Genomic DNA, 12,035 nt, shown 5'->3' with positions numbered 1-12,035 from the left:
AGAGCAGATATGCAACCCTGTATTAGATTACTAGGACGTTCAGCCTGGAAAGGCCCAAATATTGTACCATTACCGATCAAAGAAGCAATGGCTAAAGGTTCACCAATAAGAACAAATGCTCGAGCTGCTACCATATTACCACAATTTGTTGGTTTAAAATTCCAAATTCACAATGGTAAAGAATATTTACAGGTAGAAATCACTGAGGATATGGTTGGTAATAAGTTAGGCGAATTTGCTCCAACAAGAAAGAGATTCAGATACACACAAACTAAAAATAAATGAAAATTTTATGTTAATTACAGGATATATACATGTGTATCTTCTAAGGCATATTTATTGTTGATTTATGTTTATTTTTTTTTTTTTGTTGTTGTTGTTGTTATCAGTTGATTTAATTATTCATGTACATATTACACACATATAATAAAACAATTAAATATAATACATATACTGTTATTTCCAAGTTTATTCATGATATTCTCTTAATCCTATAATATATTTTCTGGCAAATACCGATATTCTTTTATACTTTTGATTTGTTAATGTACATATATATTGCCTCCTAATTAAAAAAAAAAAAAAAAAAAAAAAAAAAAAAAAAAAAAAGACTCATACATATGTTGCTCAGTTATTCTCTTAATTCGGCCTGATTAGTATTCAATAATTTCTCTTCTCGTAAGGCACCTGTCCTATCTATCACAGGCCAATTTCCCCAATTGCTTAATCGATAAACTAAACAGGTAGCATTGTCTGCATCTTTACCACTAATGGCTGATATGTATTTAATAACTTCTTCACAAACCAGTTGAGGCGTTGCTTTTTTCAAACCTCTCATATTGACAGTAGATGTTATTAAATCGATGATTTCTTGATCATCCATTAGATCAGTAACCCCATCAGTAACCATGCAAATAAAACATTCATCACCGCCAAACTGTAACTTTGACTTTTCTTGATGAGGTAGTTTACTTGTGTTACCAATCAAGTACGAATATATATCAGGCTCACAACTTAACCCCATTTCTTTACCCTTAGAATCACCAAAACTCCTTGTGTTTGCGAACATATCCAAAAACCTTGTTTCTCCAAAGGAATCTGTAATGGATAGCTTGGAACTATTTAATCTGGCAGTTTCTCTTGGAGAATTGGCATGATGTATTTGAGTTAAGGAATGTGCTACTCCATGTTTATCACATAATATAACTTTACAATCACCAACCTGTACCACACATAACTTCATTAGACTTTGTGAGGTTAATAAAAAATCATTGTTAAAATCATCAACATTATTATTATTATTATTATTATTACTACTATTATTATCATCCAATGATGATGGTTTAGTGTACTGTTCATATTCTGCATAAGGTGTTAAAAAAATACTGCTTGCTGTGGACCCACAGTTTTCATAAACTATACAATCTTTTAGATCAACTTCCAAGTAAGTCTGAAATATTCTTAATCTATCCAAATCTGATAACAAACTAGTTTTATCAATAATGTTTCCAAATTTATCGAAAATCATCCTGCTACCATTATATAAAACATCCTCTTTTTTAGTTGAACAAGTTCGAATAAACCGCTTATAATATGCCTCTCTATTTTCATAAATGTTGAGCCAATAATCACTATGAGGATATTTCAGACAATATTGTTTAAGTATACTGTAGAAAGTTTTTTTATTGGGAATTGTTTGAACCAGCTTCTCATGTAAATGCTTAGACAACCAGGTACTGACGTTTGAACCACCATGACCATCAAATATATTAATATTTAAAAAGGTAGGACTATTTTTGGTGTTTGTAACAGCCCTTTTATAATTAGATGCATATTTTAACAGTGAAAAAGAGTATCTATCTTCATTGTATAATCTGTTAATTCTACTAGAACAATGACCAATGTAACTTGGTATTTTGTATAAATCTAATCTTAACATTCCTGATGTTATATTAGATGGAGTCCAATGTATATACTTACTAGCAAAGCTACCGCTATCATTGTTAGTAGAAGGTGTATTGTTATCGTTATTGATAGTATCGTTGTTATAATTATCAGTGGTCTTGGCGTTATTATCAAAAGGGATTCCAGTAGTGATATATCTTTTACTTATAATTTTATTTAGATTAACATTCTTAGCCAGTAGCATTTTCTTTCTTTTTGATATCATTATCAGCACCATTATTAGTAGAGGGATTAAATATAATGATGTTCTCTGGGTAGGGAAAGGTAGGGTACAGAAGGGTATGTTAGCGAAGAGGAAAAAAAAGAAGATAAGTTTATGTTATTATATCTAGTAATATAATTCAATAAAGATTGATTGATAATCATTTGTAGTAATAATACGCGTAAATTTAGCAACCCGATGTAAGCCTATCCGCGGACAATCCGTACTCAAGCTTATTCGGATAAACAATGTTTTAGTAACAAGAAGAGAAAAAAAAAAATTTTTTTTAAATGAAAATGAAAATAAAAAAAAAAAAAAAAAAAAAAAAAAATTTAATAATCCTTTAACTTTGAGTTTATTTTCAGGTGAAACATAATTACATCTGCTATAAAATTAAAAAAAAAAAAAAAAAAAGAGAAATAAGAAGAATATAAGTCTATCTATTTTCCATAACTCACAATATTTATAAGTAATGTTTAGGAATATTATATCTAAGAGCCTTGGTCCTGGAACTAGCGGTTCCTTATCATTGCTAACCACTAAAAATCTAATCAACCAGCCATGTGTTAGCAATACTGTTTTTCAACGTTCCATACATTCTACAGCTCCTTTCTTAGCTACATTGAACCAAGTAAAAAGAGGTGTTGAACCACCAAAAAGAAAAAAGTTAAAAGTTTCCCCCGATTTAGAAAATTGTCCAATTAGAAAAGGTGTTGTTTTGAGGGTTATGGTTTTGAAACCCAAAAAACCTAATTCAGCACAAAGAAAGGCTTGTAGAGTTAGATTGACTAATGGAAACGTTATATCTGCTTATATTCCAGGAGAAGGCCATAATGCACAAGAACATTCAATTGTTTATGTTAGGGGCGGACGTTGTCAAGATTTGCCAGGTGTCAAATATCATGTTATAAGAGGTGCTGGTGATTTAAGTGGGGTTGTCAATAGAATTACCAGTAGGAGTAAATATGGGGTTAAGAAACCCAACAAGGAATAAGAAATGGGTACAATATATTAAGATGGTATGAAGATGAGGATTGAGCATTTTGGAATTTTTATTTTCTTTTTCTTTTTTTTTTTATTTTTGCCATTCTTCTAACTTGTAAATATATAGTTATGAGATAAACGATATACTAGTGTAATAATCGAGACATTTATCTATTGCCTAAACAAGTATTTTTTTTTATTATTATTATTATTATTAGTAGCTGTGATAGCTGGTTGTAGATGTTACAGAAGCGTAAGCAACCGTTGCAATTAATAAACTTTTATATCTTTTCATACGACATTTATTTTATATAAGTGATTTGCGGACTGAAAAGGAAATTATTGTTGTGCATGGTTTTATAAGGGTGTTTTTTTTGCACGTTTGTCTCTGCGGATTTGTTTATAAAAAAAATTATATAAAGAAAACCTCCTTTTTTTTTTTTTTTTTTTTTTTTTTTTTTCTCTTGGTAGCATTTTCTTTGTTTATAATAATAAAAAATTATACATTTTTGCTAATTTAAAATTTCATGATTTTATTCTTCAATTGCTTACACAGTTAGTTAAAAATAATGAACAAAATAAAAGAAAAACAATTTTCAACTCTAAATGTTACATTTACCACCACATAACTTACTATTACAAAAAACTTTATGCGAGGCAGTCAATGCTTTAAAGATTGATAATAAACCAATTACTTTGGATCGTATAGTTAGTGATTTTGATTATACAACCTTTCATGTTTCAACACCAGCTCCAGAGTCACCCAATCTTTTGACTCTATCCATTAGAACCAAATGCTATCAATCTATTAGTAAATTAGGTGATTTAAATGCTTATTTAACTTCTAAATATACTTCAGTAGAAGGTGTTAGTCCACAAACGGCAGAACCTGGATATGATTACTCTTTGTCAATTGATTTACAATCTGGGTTTAATGATAATAGTATAGTGGAATTATCTTTATTGAAGATCTATGTTATGAGCTTTCCATTTCAATTGAGTATAAATGAGTTTTTAAAATTGAACCAACAAGGCGAAGATGCCACCAGCAATACAGTTTATAAGATTGATTATAGGGATAGCGAAAGTTTTTTTATTAAACCAAGTAATGATAGGATTACAGTTATATTTGAAACCGTTTTCCAAGATGAAACTGATCAAATCTTTGGTAAAGTATTTATGCAAGAATTTGTTGATTCAAGAAAAAGGAACAGAAACATTCAATCATCACCCCAAGTCTTATTTTCTAATGAAGCACCATTAGAAATCCAATCAGTTTACCAGCCAAAGCAAGCCAATGTTGGTAATAGTACAAAGTTTATTACTTTTGTTTTATTTCCACGTCATTTGTCTACGCCGGAAATTCAAATGAAAAGTATTTCCTCTTTGTGTTTGTTTAGAAATTATTTCCATTATCATATTAAATGTTCCAAGGCTTATATGCATAGTAGAATGAGATTTAGAGTGGGTTCTTTTGTTAAAGTGTTAAACAGAGCCAAAGTGGAAAAAGAAGAAGATGATCAAGCAGGTAGTGGTGGCAGTGTCAATACAAGTAAGGATGAAAATAGGAGAGGTGTTTCTGGTAGAAGAATGGTTGTTTATTAATTTTTAACATGACTGACACGCTGACAAAAATAATATATATATATATATTTTTTTTTTTTTTTTTTTTTTTTTTACTTTCCCTGCTTATATGGAGACTAAGAAAAAAAGTAACAAAGAGGGGGAAATATAAAGCTTCTTTTTTACTCCAGGATCACCTATACACCTAGAATGAACATGGAGAGCTGTAATGGTCAATTATTGATGCAACGTTTTTAATTTGAATAAATAAAACTGAAAGACTTTCTTTCCTTCCTTGCAAATTAGTTTCTAATTTAATCAATTATTGCAAAATTGTTAAAAATTGTAATTTATTTGCTTGTAAAAATCAAAGAATAAAAAATAAATTCTTGTTGTTTTGGGTAGTTGACCAGCAAACCCATATCGTATATAGTGATGTGTTTACTATATTTAGTATATTTAGTATACACCCACACCTTTTTCCCTTTTTTTTCTCCTTTTTTTTTTTTTTCTTTTTTTTTTTTTCTTTTTTTTTAATTTTTTCTCTTCTTTCTTTTTGAGGGGTGGCTGGAAAAAAAAAAAAAAAAAAAGAAAAGCGTGTGAGAAGGAAAAATAAAAAAAATTTTTCTTTTTTATTTTTTATTTTTTTTTTTTTATTTTTTCCTCTTTCCTTTAACTAATGCTCACATGTAAATATTATCTTCCCTGCTAATCATTTTCTTTTCTCCCCTTACAATCGGACCATAAAATACAATCTCTACAGAGAAAAGAGTAAGTAAAAGAGTCTGTTGTTATGTCTTTTTTTGGCTTTGATACCTCTCGAGGTGAGAAACAGAATTATCATAATAATAATACTGATAAAAACACTCCTTTGGATTTCGAAGAAACTTATAGAGGTTATGGTGAAAAACATAAAAAGTATGGTAATGACGATGCATATGATTTATTAAATAGTGAGACTTTTGGAGATAGTGCTGTTCAAGATCTAGATACTGATTTTGATTTTGGTTATTCTAACGATAATGTTCCTGCTACAACTACTACTAACAATAATAATAATAATAATAATAATAATAATACTAATAATAATAACAATAATGTCTCGTATGCTGCTATTGCTTCTAATGCTTCTATCTCCACTCATAATCCGAACGTTGAAGTTTCTGATATTAAGCCTTTGGATTTTTTATGGGGTAACGCCAACACAAGAACTAGCCAACAATCTCCTGTTGTTGATACTGCTATCCCCACTCCGAATAATTTGGTTGAATCAAAAAAGGTTTTATCTTTGGAAGAAATTGAGGAACAAAATCAAATGTTTCAAAAACGACATTTGGCTGCTGCTGCTGCCGCTGCTCATGTAGGCCATGTTTCTTCTAATGGCATTCCAAATAATCCTCAGCAAAAACAAATTCCTGTTTTGCCTCAATTTAACCAGCAATTTGCTGGTATTCCTGGTTATCCGTTTATGCCAATGATGCAGAGTCCACTACCACCACAAATTATGCAACCTCCTCCTATGACACCTTCACATCATAATTCTCAGCAATTACAACAAAATCCCCACCTTATTCAAGTGCCATCATCATCATCTGCACTTTCCAATGCCCCAGATATTATTAATGGGGCTGATAACAATCTTGGACCTTCTAATTTACCCAATATTCAGATGAATTCTCCTAATTTAGCCAATGTTCAGATGACTCCTCCTAATATACCACACCAAATCTTGCCTTCATTAGATCCACTTACTCAGCAACCTCGTTATATTACTAGTAATAACAATAATAATAATAATAACAGTGATAATAATAATAATAATAATAATAATAATAATAATAATAATAATAATAATAATAATAATAATAATAGTAATAGTAATAATAATAATAATAATATTGGTGGTAACAACAACATTCGTCAGCCACTAACCGAAGAGGAAGTTCGTAAATTCCAGATTCGCCAAAGCAAAGTTGATAAGATTTTAAAAAACTCAGGCGTTATGACACCCAGAGATAAAGATTTTATTACCCGTTTTCAATTATCCAAGATTGTTACTGAGGATCCTTATAATGAAGACTTTTATTTCCAAGTTTATAAGATTATTCAACATGGTGAAACAAAAACTAATAAAGATTTGATTGCACGTGCCTATTTAGAGCATTCTGGTCACAGATTAGGTGGCCGTTATAAAAGAACTGATGTTGCCTTGCAAAGAATGCAATCACAAGTGGAAAAAGCAGTGACTGTTGCTAAAGAAAGACCATTAAAATCGAGAAATCATGTTTTAGACAAGGAAGGCGTTTTGGGGAAGGTTTCTTCTACTTTAAATAGCAATGCCCCTCGTAAAAGATTAACCATTCCTTCGTCACCTGCCAATACTGTGTGCAATACTGATGAGGTTACTGATATGTTAAATAAAGTCAACATTGGTAATGGTATTTTGTCAAATAATGATAATAGCAGTAGCAGCCTGGGAAGGGGATCAAACTTTGGCTTTGGTTCATCTGACAACTTGGTTTCTGATGTGAATGTTCACTCCCGTAAAATGATTTTAAACTTAATTGAAAACGTTTACGATGAGGTTTTGGAATTGGAAGCACAATTGAGAAATGGTCAAAAAGTTGATACAACCTCATTATTCAATTTGCTAAACTCGCAACCAACTGCGGAAGAGGGAATCACCACCAATAATACTACTAATACTACTACTACTACTTCGGTTACCACTAGTCCTTTTATCTCCTTGTTATCTTATGACAAAGGTGTTAAGATTGTTCCTCGTATTTTTAATTTCCTAAACAAAGAGCAAAAATTACAATTATTGTTTAAATTTTTTTCTCAACTAAGCCATTTGGATACCATTGTTATTTCCTCGTATAAAACTAATCCTCATTTGACCAGCACCCAAATTAAAAAAATTGATCTATTCCAAAGTATTTTTTTGAAGATTATTGTTTCATTTTTGAGTAATAGTGCTGAATTTTTGGAAGTTATTGGATTATTGGTTTGTCTACTAAAAAATAACAATGTATCATATATATCTACATCTAGAATTGGATTGAACTTGATAACAGTTTTAATAAGTAGGGCAGCTTTAATTAAACAAGATAATAATAGAACTATATCCACGCAAGAAGTTTCTACCTGGAATGAAGTTTATGATAGATTATTTACTAGTTTAGAAACAAAATTAGAGTTAGTTTTTCCACCATCGTCATATTATGAGGGTGAAAAGGAAGAACAATCGGATCAGGCTTATATCTGGCAGTTTTTAGCAAGTTTGGCCTTGAGTGGTAAATTAAATCACCAACGTATTATCATTGATGAAATTAGAGATCAAATCTTTGGTACAATTAAAAAAGCTGACGAATTGGGCAGCAATGGAAGTAATAGCTATTTGAGGGATAAATTGTATCAAGATTTGAATTTATTTTTGAATGTTATGGGATTGGTTGCTAGAGATGGTGAAATTGGTGAATTAAAATGATTAAAGTTTTGAAATACAAATAAAAAAAAAGAAAAAGAAAAAAAAGTTCCTAGAATAGGAGAAAGTATTTATTTAATATACTTTATCTTTATGTAGCATTTATGTATTTTAGTATAAAACGATTCTAAGAATCATGATGGTGATAGTACAAATTTTATTACTCAAAGAGTCGTTTCTTTTTCCATTTTCCGTCGCACCTCGGTGTTTATCGTGTCTCGGAAAATGGAATGGATGTAGATTATTTATTTTTAAGGGGGGTGTCGAAGAAAAGTAAGAATTAAAAAGAGGAAAGTGGCAATGAGCTTTTTTCCATTTCTTTCTTGACTTTAACTGTTAAGATAAAATCACTTTTCAAAAGATAAAAACTAATTAAAATATCTACTTAACAATCACAATGCCTTTGTCCTTAGAAAATATAACTGAAAAGTTAAAAGAATATTTAATTTCCAATCAATTACTCGAAAATAACAATATCAAAATAGTTTCAAATGGTAAAAGTAGTTCCATAGTTTATACACCTAATTTACTATATAATAATAGTAGAACATCTAGGGATACAGAAATAATTTTGGTTTTATTACCATCACAAAAAATAATTATCACTTTGTCATCAAATGAAAATGTTCTAAACTCCAAAATGTTCAAAGTATCTGATGAAAAACTTTCTACTGAATTTTTCACCAATTTTTTCACTAACAAGGGCACATATGGTAATACAGTTACTACTAACAGCAATACAGTTACTACTAACAACAACACTCCAACTAAAACTAAAAGCTTAGCAGATCCCAAGCCTGGTGATGTACCACGTTCATCATCAACAAATAACGACAATAGTATTAATAATAATATAAAAAATCCAACATCCACCATAACTTTGCTGACTGATCCTGTGTTGCCGAGTAATATTCCTGATACGAACAATGGTTCTGATTTTAACATAAATAGCGTTCCAAAATTTGAAGATGAATATGAAATCCAACAAAATGCAAGGAAGTCTACAAATACCAGACATTTATTACAAAATTATGGCGATCAAGACTTGAATCCACTGGGTATAAAATCTATTTTAAATACAGGTGATAATTCTAATAATGTATCCAATGGTGGTATGATATTTGATCCGTTTAGAGGTGGAGAGAATAATGCTAACAATAATAATGGAGATGGGAATACCGGACCACCTTTCCCCGGCGCTAGATACTCAGATCCATTTGGACATGGGACTTATAATAATGGTAGTAACAATGGTAATGGGTTTATTTGATATATAAAATATACATTTCTATTTAAAAAAAAAAAAAAAATATTAGTTCACAGACACACACACACACACACACACACACATACAAAAATAAAAGGAAATGCGTTAGGTTGTGGTATACATATATATATTATAAAACAAATAACTCGCTAGCCTAAACCTTTTCATATGCATAAACTACTACGGTTTTGCCCTCTTGTTTATATATATAAACTTTAATATTTTTCTCAGATAACAATGCAAAGCCCTCAGAATTAGTTTCTATATTAGATAATTCATTTACATCATCCAATCTCTCTTTGCCCACTCCGCTGCTATCTATAACATTTTTGTTTTCATCAAAGGCAAGGAGACCTATAGCATTTGGAATGACCGTGGTTAAGTCTATGGATTGAAGTTCACCTGTTATTTGATCAGACATGTAGGTTTGTTTGTTTTCTTTTAGTTTCTGTTCTATTAGTAGTTTATGGTTGCTTACTTGCAAAATACTTGGTGTGATTATGGGAAATACTCACTTTTACAATGGTATGAATTTAACAAGGAAGAAATATAATATACTTTAAACAAATTAAAATTAATTTCTAAGGATTTTTTTTTTTTTTTTTTTTTTTTGTTTTCATTTCGGACTCATTTTCGTTTAAAGAAATATATATATATATATATAATATTTGTATACTATTTTTTTTTAAACAAAAATAACTATAAATATAAATATAAATATCAAAATTGCCAAGTATCTTCTCTAATTCACTCTTAAACCCCTTATTTAATTTTTCATTTATATCTTTTAGAAAAAATACAAAGAAATCAACCAGCCAAACTCATAACCAATTTAATCATATTTTTATAGCATTTCACTACCAAAACAATATAAAATGATACTATTTTGGACTATTTTATTTTGTTTATCCATATTGACCATCTTAATATCAAACTATCTGGTGAATACATACTTTTCTCTTAAATCACATTTTAAAGAGTATCGAATGACTATACTCATATTAGTCGTGAATATGATCTGTTTGTTATCGATTACATATTTATTGCCATTAGATATATGGATGCATAGAAATGGTGGGTCTATTGGATCTCCAAGTTTAGATATTTTATGGCTGATTATATATTGGACCCAATTTATTTTATGTTGGTGTTTTATCCCAGTCATGATATCCTATGTTGATTTGAAATATATTACCCCGCTTGAAGAACAAAACGATAATGACGAGCATAAGTTCTCTAAGTATAGGTTTAAGAAGGCAATATTACAAAATTTGAAGTTTTATGGAATATGCTTACTCGGATTGGTTATTGGCGTAGTTTATTTGAAAATGTCAAATTTTAAAAACCATTCCATTAATATTAAATCATTGTTGATCTCCATGTCTCATTTGTATTCATTAAGCTATATGTTAGTTTTGTTAAGTATGGGTTTGAATTTGTTACCCTTTTCTTATTTCCAAGACTCTAAACCTAGACATGCTAATAAGATTAATATCAGCACCAACAGCAATGATTGGGAAGATAAACTATTTATCAAACTAAGTAAAAACAATGATGATATAAATGACAGTAAAATGAATCTAATAGATAACTACAATACAATTATGAACTTTCATGTTTCATTGGATGGTGACGAAAATCAAGTTATAATTAAAAAATGCCAAGAAGAGGTGGAGACTTTATTTGCTGAAATTAAAAACATTGACGGTGCCGATAATGGCTTATCAAGCTTGGATTTGAGTATTACTAGACCAAGCAGTAGTTCAGTGAATAGCACAGAATTGCAGTCTTTGGATGAATTAAACAATGTTTACAATGCATTTAAAACACAATATTACAACTATTTGTATTATAAGAACTATTCAGATAAACTGGTACATAAATTAGTGGTAAACAGTGCTACAAGTGATACTAAAAAACACTATTTCCAACTATTTTTATTTGACGCGTTTGGTATTTTATGTTTTTTACTTTCTATTTCTGTAGCATTCATTGAGTGTACACCTTTGAACCTGCATAAATGGTTAATAAACAGCGATGGTAATGCAGCAATTCTTTTATTTTGTCAGCATTTTATATTTTTCGGATACATGACAGTCAGTTGTTCTTATGCATTGTCTAATTTCAAATTTTCAAATTTCCATTTGATACCAAATGGTAGATCTAATCCAAGCAATACTTTATATTATTCTTTGTATTCTAGCAGATTATTATTGCCATTGTGCTTTAATTTTATTTCATTGGTACCAAACAGTTCGAGCAGTTTTCAAAAAGTTTTGTATGATGATTTATTTAATTGGGTCATATTTTTAAATAAATATCTGCCACCATTTTTTATAGTTGGTATAAGTCTAAGTTATTGGTTTAATCTAAGAGATAAACTGCTTATTAAGGTTTTAGGCGGGGAAACCTATTATCAATTATTTGGAGAATATTTTTTATTAGTGGACGACTACGGCAACTTAGGGAATGATGCTGATGCCGATGCCATTGAACGGGATTATGAATATTCATTGAGAGAGGGAAGATCATTGTATGAAAGATCATTAAGATCATAAACAGCTATA

At 29.8% G+C, this 12,035-nt stretch overlaps 8 protein-coding genes across 8 annotated transcripts; 6 read left to right on the top strand and 2 right to left on the bottom strand.

Moving 5' to 3' along the window:
* Positions 1 to 9: 9 nt before the first annotated feature.
* Positions 10 to 285, top strand: RSM19 (mitochondrial 37S ribosomal protein uS19m; the record flags this gene model as incomplete). The annotated part of the gene is made up of 1 exon (XM_046078278.1): positions 10 to 285. The coding sequence occupies one exon, from the start codon at positions 10 to 12 to the stop codon at positions 283 to 285; it is 276 nt and encodes a 91-aa protein (XP_045934682.1).
* Positions 286 to 631: 346 nt separating this feature from the next.
* On the bottom strand, positions 632 to 2,182 carry PTC6 (type 2C protein phosphatase PTC6; the record flags this gene model as incomplete). The annotated part of the gene is made up of 1 exon (XM_046078277.1): positions 632 to 2,182. The coding sequence occupies one exon, from the start codon at positions 2,180 to 2,182 to the stop codon at positions 632 to 634; it is 1,551 nt and encodes a 516-aa protein (XP_045934681.1).
* A 457-nt stretch (positions 2,183 to 2,639) lies between these two features.
* Positions 2,640 to 3,161, top strand: MRPS12 (mitochondrial 37S ribosomal protein uS12m; the record flags this gene model as incomplete). Its single annotated transcript, XM_046078276.1, has 1 exon — positions 2,640 to 3,161. The coding sequence occupies one exon, from the start codon at positions 2,640 to 2,642 to the stop codon at positions 3,159 to 3,161; it is 522 nt and encodes a 173-aa protein (XP_045934680.1).
* Positions 3,162 to 3,757: 596 nt separating this feature from the next.
* On the top strand, positions 3,758 to 4,756 carry ARC35 (Arc35p; the record flags this gene model as incomplete). The annotated part of the gene is made up of 1 exon (XM_046078275.1): positions 3,758 to 4,756. The coding sequence occupies one exon, from the start codon at positions 3,758 to 3,760 to the stop codon at positions 4,754 to 4,756; it is 999 nt and encodes a 332-aa protein (XP_045934679.1).
* A 751-nt stretch (positions 4,757 to 5,507) lies between these two features.
* Positions 5,508 to 8,204, top strand: PAT1 (deadenylation-dependent mRNA-decapping factor PAT1; the record flags this gene model as incomplete). Its single annotated transcript, XM_046078274.1, has 1 exon — positions 5,508 to 8,204. One exon carries the CDS (start codon positions 5,508 to 5,510, stop codon positions 8,202 to 8,204), a length of 2,697 nt encoding a protein of 898 aa, XP_045934678.1.
* Positions 8,205 to 8,598: 394 nt separating this feature from the next.
* On the top strand, positions 8,599 to 9,471 carry FUB1 (Fub1p; the record flags this gene model as incomplete). Its single annotated transcript, XM_046078273.1, has 1 exon — positions 8,599 to 9,471. One exon carries the CDS (start codon positions 8,599 to 8,601, stop codon positions 9,469 to 9,471), a length of 873 nt encoding a protein of 290 aa, XP_045934677.1.
* Positions 9,472 to 9,622: 151 nt separating this feature from the next.
* On the bottom strand, positions 9,623 to 9,889 carry SCDLUD_003748 (DUF3215 domain-containing protein; the record flags this gene model as incomplete). Its single annotated transcript, XM_046078272.1, has 1 exon — positions 9,623 to 9,889. One exon carries the CDS (start codon positions 9,887 to 9,889, stop codon positions 9,623 to 9,625), a length of 267 nt encoding a protein of 88 aa, XP_045934676.1.
* Positions 9,890 to 10,481: 592 nt separating this feature from the next.
* Positions 10,482 to 12,026, top strand: SCDLUD_003747 (uncharacterized protein; the record flags this gene model as incomplete). The annotated part of the gene is made up of 1 exon (XM_046076688.1): positions 10,482 to 12,026. One exon carries the CDS (start codon positions 10,482 to 10,484, stop codon positions 12,024 to 12,026), a length of 1,545 nt encoding a protein of 514 aa, XP_045934675.1.
* Between the last annotated feature and the right edge of the window lie 9 nt (positions 12,027 to 12,035).

Source organism: Saccharomycodes ludwigii, chromosome IV (assembly GCF_020623625.1).
Source record: "Saccharomycodes ludwigii strain NBRC 1722 chromosome IV, whole genome shotgun sequence".
Taxonomy (NCBI): Eukaryota; Fungi; Ascomycota; class Saccharomycetes; order Saccharomycodales; family Saccharomycodaceae; genus Saccharomycodes; species Saccharomycodes ludwigii.
The sequence above is the reverse complement of the archived record's forward strand: the minus strand, read 5'-3'. Positions and strand labels throughout refer to the sequence as shown.